General features: G+C 48.8%; 1 protein-coding gene across 2 annotated transcripts in view; it reads right to left on the bottom strand.

Annotated features, from left to right (window-relative positions):
* Window positions 1-15,000, bottom strand: part of LOC115155592 (diacylglycerol kinase beta-like) — a 159,820-nt gene that overhangs the window by 114,219 nt on the left and 30,601 nt on the right. For both annotated transcript variants that reach the window (XM_029702330.1, XM_029702331.1), the window contains exon 3: window positions 3,024-3,100. In XM_029702330.1, coding sequence (XP_029558190.1) covers window positions 3,024-3,100 — 77 coding nt within the window. The remainder of the gene's footprint in view (window positions 1-3,023; window positions 3,101-15,000) is intronic.

The following is a 15,000-nucleotide window of genomic DNA, read 5'->3' as shown; positions in this document are numbered from 1 at the left end:
GGTAAGAAGGAGACATGGGGTTACATCATAGTGGGGGGGGGTAAGAAGGAGACACGGGGTTACATCATAGTGGGGGGGGGGGGGGTAAGAAGGAGACATGGGGTTACATCATAGTGGGGGGGGGGGGGGTAAGAAGGAGACATGGGGTTACATCATAGTGGGGGGGGGGGGTAAGAAGGAGACATGGGGTTACATCATAGTGGGGGGGTAAGAAGGAGACACGGGGTTACATCATAGTGGGGGGGGGTAAGAAGGAGACACGGGGTTACATCATATTGGGGGGGTAAGAAGGAGACATGGGGTTACATCATAGTGGGGGGGGGTAAGAAGGAGACACGGGGTTACATCATAGTGGGGGGGTAAGAAGGAGACACGGGGTTGGCAGCAGTAGTAAGCAGCAGCAGCGGATAGGGTTAATCAGGCGTGATGTCATAACATTCTTACTGCCTGAGGCTCTTTTGAAAGCTAGTCCTCATTCTTTCAACACTCACACATGTACGTAAACATCCAATCTCTGAACTTTTTACTGACAATATCTGCCACAGTTCACACCAAATATGTATGAAACTAATTAACTTGCATACACTATGTATTAATCATTCAAGACACAAACGTTTTGGTTTTGGAACATAATGCATTAATTCAGGTTACCTAGCAACCCATTATATCAGTCTACTACCCATCTTAATAGCAACTGTATTTTATGATTGCTGGACATCATCGCAGTTCAGTGTCATACTGATCCTCCCTGGGCTCTGTGCTGTGGATCTAACCCTGAGAGAGAAAGAGAGAGAAACAGAGAGAGAGAGGAAGAGAGAGAGAGAGAGGGGGAGCGAGAGACAGAGAGCGAGAGAGAGAGGAAGAGAGAGAGAGAGAGAGGGAGAGCGAGAGACAGAGAGAGAGAGGCAGACGAAGAGAGAGAGAGAGCGAGAGAGAGAGAGAGAGAGAGAGAGAGAGAGAGAGAGAGAGAGAGAGAGAGAGAGAGAGAGAGAGAGAGAGAGAGAGAGAGAGCAGTGGGCTGGCAGGCCAGACCCATGGAACCATCATTCATACCACTCCTCCTCTCTTCTCCTTATTTGGTGAAGATACCACAAGATTCACTTCATTTACTTTACCGCAGATTTTGAGAAAAATGCACACTTTCCAAAAACAAATCCCAAAAAACAAATAAGAGTCATAAGGTCATATCGTGAGAAAGACATGCTTGTCTGCAATAAGAGCACCCACAAGGATTTGATAGGCATTTCTGGAATGTCTCCATCAAGTTGTCTACATCTCCCTGCTAGCATTGATGGCCTTGACAAATCAATGAAATCCATTGTGGAACCCATGCCAACACAACAAGAGGGTAAGGAAAATGTGTACAAGCTAACGAGGCGCGTCATCATACTCACCATTTGGATATATTTTTGGTTAAAATTGGACAGCTTTGAATGCATGTCTGGCACATGCAGTCATGACAGAGAGAGGTTATGTTAGGGGTAAAAGGTCAGGATGAGGGTAAAGGTTATGATGGGGGTGAAAGATCAGGTTGAGGGGGCGAGGCCTTACTATCTGAGCCAATAAAGCCATGAGAAAGAATTTAAAAAATGTTGCGTTAAAAAACTTCACTATATCTATTACAGAAAACCTCTCACCAGAGCACAAGGCAAACCACCACACTCCACCACGTCAGCACAGCAAACCCTGGCTCCTAACCCTGCCTGTATTATCAATACATATTAAACCCTGGCTCCTAACCATGCCTGTATTATCAATACATATTAAACCCTGTCTGTGTTCTCAATACATATTAAACCCTGGCTCCTAACCATGCCTGTATTATCAATACGTATTAAACCCTGGCTCCCAACCCTGTCTGTATTACCAATACGTATTAAACCCTGGCTCCTAACCCTGCCTGTATTATCAATACATATTAAACCCTGTCTGTGTTCTCAATACATATTAAACCCTGGCTCCCAACCCTGCCTGTATTATCAATACATATTAAACCCTGGCTCCTAACCCTGTCTGTGTTCTCAATATGTATTAAAGGAACATTAGTTCTGTCACTCCTGGGGTCCTCGGTCACTAAAGTGACATACATCCTCAGGGATGACAGTCTCACAGCAAGATGAGCTCAACTGAATGACACAGTCATAAATTATACTCCATCTGATTGATGTTCCCTCCGTCAGTGCCTCCTGTGGAAAGTGTGTGTGTGTATGTGTGTGGAAACACCTCCACCCTTTAATTTACAATCCCCTGTCCGCCTTATCGCTCATCTGTCATGAAGAAATACAGTCGGAGGCGGTCGGAGGCAGGGGGAGGCAACTCCACTGATGGTTTGTCACCGGCGTTTAAGGCAGCTTCCAGAACAGGCAAGGATTGATGAGTCACCAAGAGAACGACTAATGGATTACACGAGCACAAGAGTTACCTCGCTCCTTGCCACACAATGCAGAGAATACCAGCAGCCCTTGGCCTGCCCTCGCTGGGTCTGGTGATCACACCACAGGCCACATGATGTCTGAGTGCACTGGGGCTCTGATGGCGCCAACCAGCTGCTGTGAGGCTGTTACTCATGTCACGATGCTGGAGTTATTAGAAGGAAAGGGGGCAGGAGATTAGAAATGAGTAGGGTTGGGGACAGGGGAAGTGGAGTGGTGACCCATCCAGACAGACCATAATAGAATGACAGCGCCACCTATCCTCGTCACCATGATGACGTAACGCGTGTCCCCTCTGTCGTCACCGTGGAGGCTAAAGGGCGTCAGAGGGACGTTGATGGTGAGGGCAAGGGAGGGAGGAAGGGTTTCTCACCTCACTACACTCTAAATGGAGGGGATGACTAAGCGTTTCAGTGATGTAGCTAAGGACTGAGTCATGGGATAGCCAGGGTCTTAATAACATAACTAATCTATTGATCTCCCTCAGGAAGGGTAGGGGAGGAAAAAATAGGAGGGGAGGAGAGGAGAACTGGGATGAGAGGAGAGGAGAAGTGTAAGGGAGGAAAGGGGTGAGGCAGAGACATACTGTACCTGCTCAGGATTGTACTTGGAGAGGACTCCTTCACCGTGAAACTCCTCCAGAACATCCTTCAGCTTCTTGGTGGAATCTAAGAAAGAGAGAGAGTGAGTGGCAGAATACCTGACCACTGTGACTGACCCAAAGTCAGGGAAAACTTTGACTATGTACAGACTCAGTGAGCATAGCCTTCCTATTGAGAAAGATTACTGTAGGCAGACCTGGCTCTTAAGAGAAGACAGGCTATGTGCACACTGCCCACAAAACGAGGTGGAAACTGAGCTGCACTTCCTAACCTCCTGCCAAATGTATGACCATATTAGAGACACATATTTCCCTCAGATTACACAGATCCACAAAGAATTCAAAAACAACCTGATTTTGATAAACTCCCATATCTACTGGGTGAAATACCACAGTGTGCCATCACAGCAGCAATATTTGTGACCTGTTGCCACAAGAAAATGTCAACCAGTGAAGAACAAACACCATTGTAAATACAACTCATATGTATGTTTATTTATTTTCCCTTTTGTACTTTAACTATTTGCACATCGTTACAACATTGTATATATACATAATATAACATTTGAAATGTCTTTATTATTTTGGAACTTTGGCGAGTTTTTTTTTATGTATTTTTTTAATTTCACCTTTATTTAACCAGGTAGGCCAGTTGAGAACAAGTTCTCACAACTGCGACCTGGCCAAGATAAAGCAAAGCAGTGCGACAAAAACAACAACACAGAGTTACACTTGGGATAAACAAACGTATAGTCAATAACACAATAGAAGAAAAAAAATCTGTATACAATGTGTGCAAATGAAGTAAGGAGGTAAGGCAATAAATAGGCCAATAGTGGCGAACTAATTACAATTTAGCAATTTACACTGGAGTGATATATGTGCAGATGAGGATGTGCAAGTAGAAATACTGGTGTGCAAAAGAGAAGAAAAACAAAAACATATATGGGGATGAGGTAGGAAGTTGGTTTGATGGGCTATTTACAGATGGGCTGTACAGCTGCAGCGATCGGTAAGCTGCTCTGTCAGCTGACGCTTAAAGTTAGTGAGGGAGATATAAGTCTCCAACTTCAGTGATTTTTGCAATTCGTTCCTATCATTGGCAGCAGAGAACTTGAAGGAAAGGCGGCTAAAGTAGGTTTTGGCTTTGGGGATGACCAGTGAAATATACCTGCTGGAGCGCGTGCTATGGGTGGGTATTGCTAGGGTGACCAGTGAGCTGAGATAAGGCAGGGCTTTACCTAGCAAAGACTTATAGATGACCTGGAGCCAGTGGGTTTGGCGACGAATATGTAGCGAGGACCAGCCATCGAGAGCATACAGGTCGCAGTGGTGGGTAGTATATGGGGCTTTGGTGACAAAAAGGATGGCACTGTGATAGACTGCATCCAATTTGCTGAGTAGAGTGTTGGAGGCTAATTTGTATATTACATCGCCGAAGTCAAGGATCGGTAGGATAGTCAGTTTTACGAGGGTATGTTTGGCAGCATGAGTGAAGGAGGCTTTGTTGTGAAATAGGAAGCTGATTCCAGATTTAACTTTGGATTGGAGATGCTTAATGTGAGTCTGGAAGGAGAGTTTACAGTCTAGCCAGACAGCTAGGTATTTATAGTTGTCCACATATTCTAAGTCAGAACCGTCCAGAGTAGTGATGTTAGTCGGGCGGGCGGGTGCAGGCAGCGAGAATTGGACCCTGTGGCACCCCATAGCGACTGCCAGAGGTCCGGACAACAGGCCCTCCGATTTGACACACTGAACTCTATCTGAGAAGTAGTTAGTGTACTTGGCGAGTGTAATGTTTACTGTTCATTTTTATTGTTTATTTCACTTTTGTATAATATCTACTTAACTTGCTTTGGCAATGTTAACATATGTTTCCCATGCCAATAAAGCACCTTGAATTGAATTGAAATTGAGTGGCGGGAGAGTTTATACAGTGCATGACAAAGATATGCACGTCATACTGTGTAAGAATATAAGACTACTTTACATGTGCAACACTTGAAAAGATTACAATACATACTATAGGGTAGAAGACTGTCAGACACTGTATCCACCATAAACCTATATTTGCCGGCCGGTGACATTAGAAAGCCATGAGGCCAATGTAGATTTAGGAAGTCTGACTTCCCAGAATGACTCTAGCTACTGTCTGAGACTCTGAGGGTAGAAAACTATTTATCAAGGAGCATGTACAATCTGGCATTGTAATTGTCCAATTAAATCCAATCGTTTAGTAATTTTGGCACCAGGCGTATCATTGGGTGGGGGAAATGCTGCTGGATATGCTGATTGTCTTTTGGGCCCTAGCTGTATCTGAGAAGATCATCAGGGTAGATCATGTGGAGCAAATTTAATAGAGGTAAAAATTAGTTTAGCTAATTAATTAAACAAATAGACCAATTAAGCCAGGAAAGTTGTTAGGAATGCAAAATACCCTCAGAGCAAATAGTGAATCAGTTTCTCTCTTTAATAAAAAAAAATCTTACGGCATACAGAATTATCTCAGACTCCAAGTTGGGTTAGACCATAGAAATGTAATTAGATACAGTATATCTTAATAGGTTGGATAATCATACCCCTCTCTCTCCTCTCTTTGGTAGAAGAACCCTTATAGCATACTGAATCATCTCTGGAGTTGAATATAGAGTTAGATTATATCTCTATGGATTGAACGCCCCACACTTTCTCCTCTCTCTAATACACAGCAGTCCAGCTTATGTTAGGTGAGCTCAGTAGTTTAGATTTGGGAAAAATAGCATACATTATCTAAATGAATCATCCGTGTGGAGTGAGGCTGGACATCCCGCTCTTTCCTCTGTCTAAAGCAAAGGCCAGTTAGGTGTTAGGTGACTGCCTGAGCAGGCAGGGTGTGAGTCACAGAGACCAGTGTAGGTAGGCTGTGTTCCTCCAGGCCAGGGGGAACATGGTGTGTTTTACACCCAGCCATGCTAATATCTCCCTGGGTTTCCGCCCCTCCTCCTCACGATGCCAGTCATCAGTTAGTCTGTCATACTGAGGCAAGGCAGGAAGGCAGGGACCATAGATAGTTAACCCTTATCCCCCCAACGCCAGTCACCCGTCAGCCTGTCATACTGAGGCAAGGTAGTGAGGCAGGGACAAAAGATAGCTAACCCTTAACCAAACAGCTGAGTTGACTTCCTGAGAAGACATTCTCATTCACTGAAAATGCTCAATCACATCTATGCTCGCATGCACATACTCACACACATGCGTTCAGGTGTGCATTTCATATGTATGCATGTATGCAAAGCAGCCCCCCTCCCCCCACCCTCACACACACACACACAGTGTCAAGGCTGGCTCAAGGAAGCAGGAGAGGTAGAGTCAAGCGCAGGAGACAGTAAATTCTTGAACACACTTTAATCCGTATGCACAAAAAATAAAGACAGTCCAAACACGGCAGGGCAGGGCGCCAAACAGTACCGCGCTCCAAAACCCTTATAGACGTCAGAAAATGGGACGCAGCCCATAAATACCTCTGCGGTGATAAAACACAAAAACAACCACAGGCAGAGGAAAAAACACACGTTCCTCAAGATACCACAAAACCTGACAAGGAACATAATCACGCACAAACACAGACATACCTCGCTAAACTAAATAACCCCCCCTACTAATAACTAACCCAAAACAGGTGCGTGCCTACCTAGACCTAACCAACAAAAAGTGAAACAAAAAGGATCGATGGCAGCTAGTAGGCCGGCGACGACGACCACCGAGCGCCGCCCGGTCGAGGAGGGGCGCCACCATCCGTCGGTGTCGTGACAGTACTGCCCCCCTGACGCGCGGCTCCCGCAGCGCACCGACACCGGCCCCGGAGGGCGAGGCGCAGGGCGATCCGGATGGAGGCTGTGGAACTCCCGGATGAGTGCTGGGTCTAATATGTCCTCCACCGGTACCCAGCACCTCTCCTCCGGGCCGTACCCCTCCCAGTCCACGAGGTACTGCAGGCCCCTCGCCCAGCGTCTGGAGTCCAAGATGGACCGGACTGTGTACGCCGGGGGCCCCCCGATGTCCAGGGGGGGTGGAGGGACCTCCCGCACCTCATTTTCCTGCAACGGACCAGCTACCACCGGCCTGAGGAGAGACACATGAAACGAGGGGTTAATACGATTATAAGAAGGAAGTTGTAATCTGTAACACACCTCGTTTATTCTCCTCAGGACTTTAAATGGCCCCACAAACGGACCCAGCTTCCGGCAGGGCAGGCGGAGGGGCAGGTTCCGGGTCGAGAGCCAGACTCTCTCCCCTGGGGTAAACACGGGGGCCTCGCTGCGGCGCCGGTCAGCGCTCGCCTTTTGTCGTTCCCTGGCTCGTTCCAGGGATTCCTGCAAAGCGTCCCAGGTCTCCCTTGAGCGCTGAACCCATTCCTCTACTGCAGGGGCCTCCGTCTGGCTCTGATGCCATGGCCCCAGGACCGGCTGATAACCCAACACACATTGGAACGGCGACATGTTGGTAGAGGAGTGGCGCAAAGAGTTCTGAGCCATTTCGGCCAATGGCACGAACCTTGCCCACTCCCCTGGCCAGTCCTGGCAGTAGGACCGCAGAAACCTGCCCACTTCCTGATTTACCCTTTCCACCTGCCCATTACTTTCGGGGTGAAACCCTGAGGTCAAACTGACCGAAACCCCCAGTCGCTCCATAAACGCCCGCCACACTCGGGACGTGAACTAGGGGCCTCGATCTGAGACGATATCCTCGGGCACCCCGTAGTGCCGGAAGACGTGGGTGAATAAGGCCTCCGCGGTCTGCAGGGCCGTAGGAAGACCGGGTAAAGGAAGCAGACGGCAGGACTTAGAGAACCGGTCCACAATGACCAGGATCGTGGTGTTGCCCTGAGACGGCGGGAGATCGGTCAGGAAATCCACCGCCAAGTGGGACCATGGTTGCTGTGGAACCGGGAGGGGCTGTAATTTCCCTCTAGGCAGGTGCCTAGGAGCCTTACTCTGAGCACACACCGAACAGGAGGAGACATAGTGCCTCACGTCCCTCACCAAGGTGGGCCACCAGTATCTCCCACTAAGACCACACACTGTCCGCTCAACCCCGGGGTGACCCGAGGAGGGAAGCGTGTGCGCCCACCGAATCAGACGACCACGAACACCGAGCGGAACGCACTTACGACCCACTGGACACTGAGGAGGAGTAGGCTCCGTCCGTAACGCCCGCTCGATGTCCGCGTCCATCTCCCAGACCACCGGTGCCACCAGGCAGGAGGCTGGAAGTATGGGAGTGGGATCGGTGGACCGTTCCTCGGCGTCATGGAGACGAGACAGTGCGTCGGCCTTAGTGTTCCGGGAACCTGTGATATACGAGATGTTAAACTGAAATCTAGTAAAGAACATTCGCCCACCTGGCTTGACGCGGGTTCAGTCTCCTCGCCGCCCGGATGTACTCCAGATTGCGGTGGTCAGTCCAGATGAGAAAAGGGTGACGCGCCCCCTCAAGCCAATGTCTCCACACCTTCAGGGCTCTGACCACAGCCAACAACTCCCTGTCCCCCACATCATAGTTACGCTCCGCCGGACTCAACTTCCTAGAGAAGAAGGCGCAGGGGCGGAGCTTGGGGGGGGTGCCCGAGCGCTGGGATAGCAAGGCTCCTACCCCAGCCTCGGACGCATCCACCTCCACTATGAAGGGCAAAGAGGGGTCCGGATGCGCCAGCACTGGAGCGTCGGTGAACAAAACCTTCAGACGACTAAAGGCCCTGTCCGCCTCCGCGGACCACCACAACCGCACCGGGCCCCCCTTCATCAGTGAGGTAATGGGAGCCGCCACCTGCCCAAAGCCCCGGATAAACCTCCGGTAGTAATTGTCAAATCCCAAAAACCGCTGCACCTCCTTCACCGTGGTGGGAGTCGGCCAATTACGCACGGCTGATATGCGGTCACATTCCATCACTACCCCTGATGTGGAAATGCAATACCCCAAGAAAGAGATGGCTGGTTTGGAAAACTCACATTTCTCAGCCTTGACGTATAGGTCATGCTCCACCAGTCGCCCAAGCACTTTACACACCAGAGACACATGCTCGGCGCGTGTAGCGGAGTAGACCAGAATGTCATCGATGTACACCACTACACCCTGACCGAGCAGGTCCCGGAGAATCTCGTCCACAAAGGATTGGAAGACTGCGGGAGCATTCTTTAACCCATAAGGCATGACGAGGTACTCATAATGGCCAGATGTGGTACTAAATGCAGTTCTCGGAAACGCACCAAATTATATGCACTCCTGAGATCCAATTTCGTGAAGAAGCGCACCCCGTGAAATGACTCTATCGCCGATGCGAGGAGAGGTAGTGGGTAACTGAAACCCACTGTGATGGCATTTAGACGTCTATAGTCAATGCACGGGCGCAGACCTCCCTCCTTCTTCTTCACAAAAAAGAAGCTCGAGGAGACGGGTGAGTTAGATGGCCGAATGTATCCCTGCCTCTAAGACTCAGTGACGTATGTTTCCATAGCCGCTGTTTCTTCCTGAGACAGGGGATAAACGTGACTACGAGGAAGTGCAGCGCCCACCTGGAGGTTTATCGCACAGTCTCCTCGTTGATGAGGTGGTAATTGGGTCGCCTTCCTTTTACTGAAGGCGATAGCCAAATCGGCATACTCTGAGGGAATGTGCACGGTGGAGACTTGGTCTGGACTCTCCACCGTAGTCGCACCGATGGAAACTCCTATGCACCTGCCCGAGCACTCATTTGACCACCCCTTAAGAGCCCTCTGTCCCCACGAAATCTTAGGGTTGTGAGTGGCTAGCCAGGGAATCCCTAGAACCACTGGAAACGCTGGGGAATCAATGAGGAAAAGACTAATCCGCTCCTCATGACCCCCCCGCATTGCCATGACCAGTGGCACAGTGACCTCCCTGACCAGCCCTGAGCGTAGTGGTCGACTGTCTAGGGCGTGCACGGGGAAGGGTTGGTCCAACTGGACCAGGGGAATCCCTAACTTAGCGGCGACCCCACGGTCCATAAAACTCCCAGCCGCGCCTGAATCGACTAGCGCCTTAAACCGGGAGTGAGGGGAGAAACAAGGAAAAGACACTGACACATACATGTGACGGACAGGGGGCTCTGGGTGAGGCTGGTGCTGACTCACCTGAGGTGTCAAAGGAGCGCTCTGCCTGCCTTCTGGACTCGCAGGTGAGTCTCTCCAGCACCGGTCCACAGTGTGCCCTCTGCGACCACATGAGGTGCCGGAGCGAACTCCCCCTCCAGTCTTCCTGGCTGCTACCCCCCCTATCTCCATAGGCGTGGGAGCAGGAGGGCTGGAGGGTGGAATGAGCAGGGCCCGGTTCGGACGTCCGCGGGCAGCCAGCAGATTGTCCAGTCAGATGGACAGGTCAACCAGTTGCTCCAGGGTGATGGTCGTGTCCCGACAGGCTAATTCCCGGCGGACGTCCTCCCTCAAACTACATCGGTAGTGATCTATAAGGGCCCTCTCATTCCACCCTGCTCCCGCGGCCAGGGTCCGGAACTCGAGAGCAAAATCCTGCGCGCTCCTCGTCTCCTGTCTCAGGTGAAACAGCCGCTCACCCGCCGCTCTCCCCTCCGGGGGATGATCGAACACTGCCCGAAAACGGCGGGTGAACTCTGGGTAGTTGTCCCTGGCTGAGTCCGGACTGTCCCACACGGCGTTTGCCCATTCCAGGGCCCTACCCATGAGACAGGAGACGAGGACGCTGACGCTCTCCTCCCCCGAGGGAGAGAGACGAACGGTCGCCAGGTATAACTCCAACTGGAGTAAGAAGCCCTTACACCCAGCGGCCGTTCCATCGTACTCCCTGGGGGGAGCGAGTGTCACCCCACTGGTACTGGGTGCTGTGGGTGCTGGTTGGGGCGCAGGCTGTTGACCTGCCGCGTTCGTGGGGCCGAGAGCGCTTCGGTCCCAGCTCTCCATGCGCGCCAACACCTGATCCATGGCGGTACCCAGACGGTGGAGCAGGGTGGAGTGTTGGGCAACTCTTTCCTCCATGGACGGGGTTGGCGCTGAAGCTCCTGCTGACTCCATCAATTTGGGTGCGTGATTCTGTCAAGGCTGGCTCAAGGAAGCAGGAGAGGTAGAGTCAAGCGCAGGAGACAGTAAATTCTTGAACACAATTTAATCCGTATGCACAAAAAATAAAAACAGTCAAAACACGGCAGGGCAGGGCGCCAAACAGTACCGCACTCCAAAATCCTTATAGACGTCAGAAAATGGGACGCAGCCCATAAATACCTCTGCGGTGATAAAACACAAAAACAACCACAGGCAGAGGAAAAAAACACACGTTCCTCAAGATACCACAAAACCTGACAAGGAACATAATCATGCACAAACACAGACATACCTCGCTAAACTAAATAACCCCCCCTACTAATAACTAACCCAAAACAGGTGCGTGCCTACCTAGACCTAACCAACAGAAAGTGAAACAAAAAGGATCGATGGCAGTTAGTAGGTCGGCAACGACGACCGCCGAGCGCCGCCCGGTCGAGGAGGGGCGCCACCATCCGTCGGTGTCGTGACACACAGGCAATCTCTGATCTGAGCAATCATATTCGCTCGCTGAATCAACTAACAATAGGTAATGGCCTGAGACAACTTAGGCTACAGTAAATCCACTCCATTTACCATAACATCATTGATGAAGTAGATCATTCAGCTAACTAGAATGTAGCTAGTTATCCCTACAACCAGCACAAAAACAAGAACAGTCTCTCTGTAGCTGACACTAACATTTCACCTCTCCCATTATAATTCTCCTTTATTAACCCCTATTGAAAACAGACACACCAGACACACAATTACCAACAACATTATAGTAGCACAGACACAGACATCCATCCAACACAGCAGACCTGGGTTCAAACAGTGTTTGTATTTTTACAATATGGGCTTGATTGAGCTTGTCTGGCGGAATGGAACCAACGGAATAATCCCCGCCTACCTGATCACTCAAGGCAGGCTCAATCAAACGCTCCAAGTATTTTGAAAGAAAACAAATGCTTTTTTAACTCAGGTCTGTTGTATAGTAGCACAAACACTGCCCCCCCCCCCCCCCTCCCCCACCACCACCACCAGCAGCATTGTGGTCCCAGACAAATCTCCATCACCAGGGATCTGGGTGCTACAGTACATGTGACGGAAGGCCCATTAGCAACCCAGCATAAATAGATGACAAATATCCTCCTCTCATCATTAGCACAGCAGTGTCAAAATCAACAAGCCCTTTAGCACTCTGCTCTGTGAAGAGAGGATGTTCGTCTCTCACACACACCCCTGTTCACACAGAGAGAGGAAAGAGACAAAACACCCCGATTACAATGAACAATACAGCAGCAATTGCTATCTCACTTCTGCTATTCATACTCATAGAATGATCAGTACACACTGCTATTGACTGGCTGCTTCTACTATGGCTAGAAAACAGGCCTGAGCAGGGATCATAAGAAAGGGCAATCAAGATAAATATTATATCCTGGTCTTTGTGAACGGAAGCATGGAAGCAAAATAATTAATGTTTTGCATCGAATTCACCTGTTTTAATGCTGGAGTGTACAGTACCACTAAGGTGGTATTGTTGACTGTTGTTATGGAGCCACCATACTGTATGGGTCAATGTTATGGAGCCGCCATACTGTATGGGTCTATGTTATGGAGCCACCATACTGTATGGGTCTATGTTATGGAGCCGCCATACTGTATGGGTCTATGTTATGGAGCCACCATACTGTATGGGTCTATGTTATGGAGCCACCATACTGTATGGGTCTATGTTATGGAGCCACCATACTATTTGGGTCTATGTTATGGAGCCACCATACTGTATGGGTCTATGTTATGGAGCCGCCCTACTGTATGGGTCTATGTTATGGAGCCACCATACTGTATGGGTCTATGTTATGGAGCCGCCATACTGTATGGGTCTATGTTATGGAGCCACCATACTGTATGGGTCTATGTTATGGAGCCACCATACTGTATGGGTCTATGTTATGGAGCCACCATACTGTATGGGTCTATGTTATGGAGCCACCATACTGTATGGGTCTATGTTATGGAGCCGCCACACTGTATGGGTCTATGTTATGGAGCCACCATACTGTATGGGTCTATGTTATGGAGCCGCCATACTGTATGGGTCTATGTTATGGAGCCACCATATTGTATGGGTCTATGTTATGGAGCCGCCATATTGTATGGTCCTATGTTATGGAGCCAAATCACAGAAAAGAAAAGAAACAAAAAAATAAACTAAAAGCAGCTGCACAAATAAAACTGTCTGGATAGAGAGAAGGAGAAAGAAAGCCGTTAATAAATTACTCAGATGAACGAGGGAAGGAGAGATCTTAGGAAAAGAGGGGTCAAGTCTTGGTAAATCAAAAGTAGCCTTCATTCCTTCCTCATCAGCAGAATGAAATCATGCCTGCATTCCAAACAGCACCCTATTCCTCATGCAGTGCACTACTTTTGACCACATAACCGTTTATGTGTTAGGCTTTGTGTTTGATCAATTTCTGTTTCAATGACAAGCTCGCTCAACAATTGAGTATACCCCTAGACACAGATGAATAGGTCTAGGGAATGTGAACATTGTGTTCTTAGGTATGTCTATGAATAGAGGAATCCTCAGATAAAAAACAATATATATAATGTTTCTCTCAGACAACACAATCTATTCAGTTGCTGTGTGGATGTGTATCAGCTCAATAGATTGTAAGGGAGTGAAAATTAAGGCTCATCTATTACAAGGAAAGCCAGACTAGTGATGGATTCTCCTTTGACTTATAAATGTCTGGGGTGGGAAGGTTACTGATACGGATGAGTTACCTATGTGTAACCGATGTGAAATGGCTAGTTAGTTAGCGGTGGTGCGCGCTAATAGCGTTTCAATCAGTGACGTCACTCGCGCTGAGACTTGAAGTAGGGTTTCCCCTTGCGTTGAAAGGGCCGTGGCTTTTGTGGCGTGATGGGTAACAATGCTTCGTGGGTGTCAGTTGTTGATGTGTGTAAGGGTCCCTGGTTCGAGCCCAGGTTGGGACGGAACCTACACTGTTACATATGCATAGAGAAAAAAAGGCCACTAGATGTTTTATTTAAAAAAATATATATTTAACCTTTATTTAACAAGGCAAGTCAGTTAAGAACAAATTCTTATTTACAATGACGGCCTACCCCGGCCAAACCCGGACGACGCTGGGCCAATTGTGCGCCGCCCTATGGGACTCCCGATCACGGCCGGATGTGATACAGCCTGGATTTCATGTGATAAATTCCAGAGAATCCTTGAACGTTACCAAAATTCTGATAGTTTACTGGTAAACTTTGAAAGTTACCGGTAATATACCCTCCCTTTGCTCCCCTACTTAAGATGGATGCATTAACTATAAGTCGCTCTGGATAAGAGTGGCTGCTAAATTACTAAAATGTAAATGAAAAAAACAAGCAATATGATGTAGTGGTAGAAATAGTCAATGGTTTGTATGAACCATTTATCTTCAAGCGCAAAGAAAAACAATTGCTTACATCAGACCACTTAGGCAAATGATGGGTAGGAAGGGAGGCTTGGAAGGGGGAGGTGCATTTCTTTGGTACCTCCCTCTATGTACACAACCTGGCATTTGACTCTCAGTCTGGTGACCTCAGGGTATCCCAGGGATCAGACCTTGTCTGGTTACAGTTGTCAGGGTATCCCAGGTATCAGACCTTGTCTGGTTACAGTTGTCAGGGTATCCCAGGGATCAGACTTTGTCTGGTTACAGTATGTCAGGGTATCCCAGGTATCAGACCTGGTCTGGTTACAGACCGTCAGGGTATCAGACCTTGTCTGGTTACAGTATGTCAGGGTATCCCAGGTATCAGACCTTGTCTGGTTACAGTATGTCAGGGTATCCCAGGTATCAGACCTTGTCTGGTTACAGTACGTCAGGGTATCATACCTTGTCTGGTTACA

Source organism: Salmo trutta, chromosome 20, assembly GCF_901001165.1.
Source record: "Salmo trutta chromosome 20, fSalTru1.1, whole genome shotgun sequence".
In the NCBI taxonomy this organism is placed as follows: Eukaryota; Metazoa; Chordata; class Actinopteri; order Salmoniformes; family Salmonidae; genus Salmo; species Salmo trutta.
Note: the sequence above shows the minus strand (reverse complement) of the source record. Positions and strands in the feature narration are given on the sequence as shown.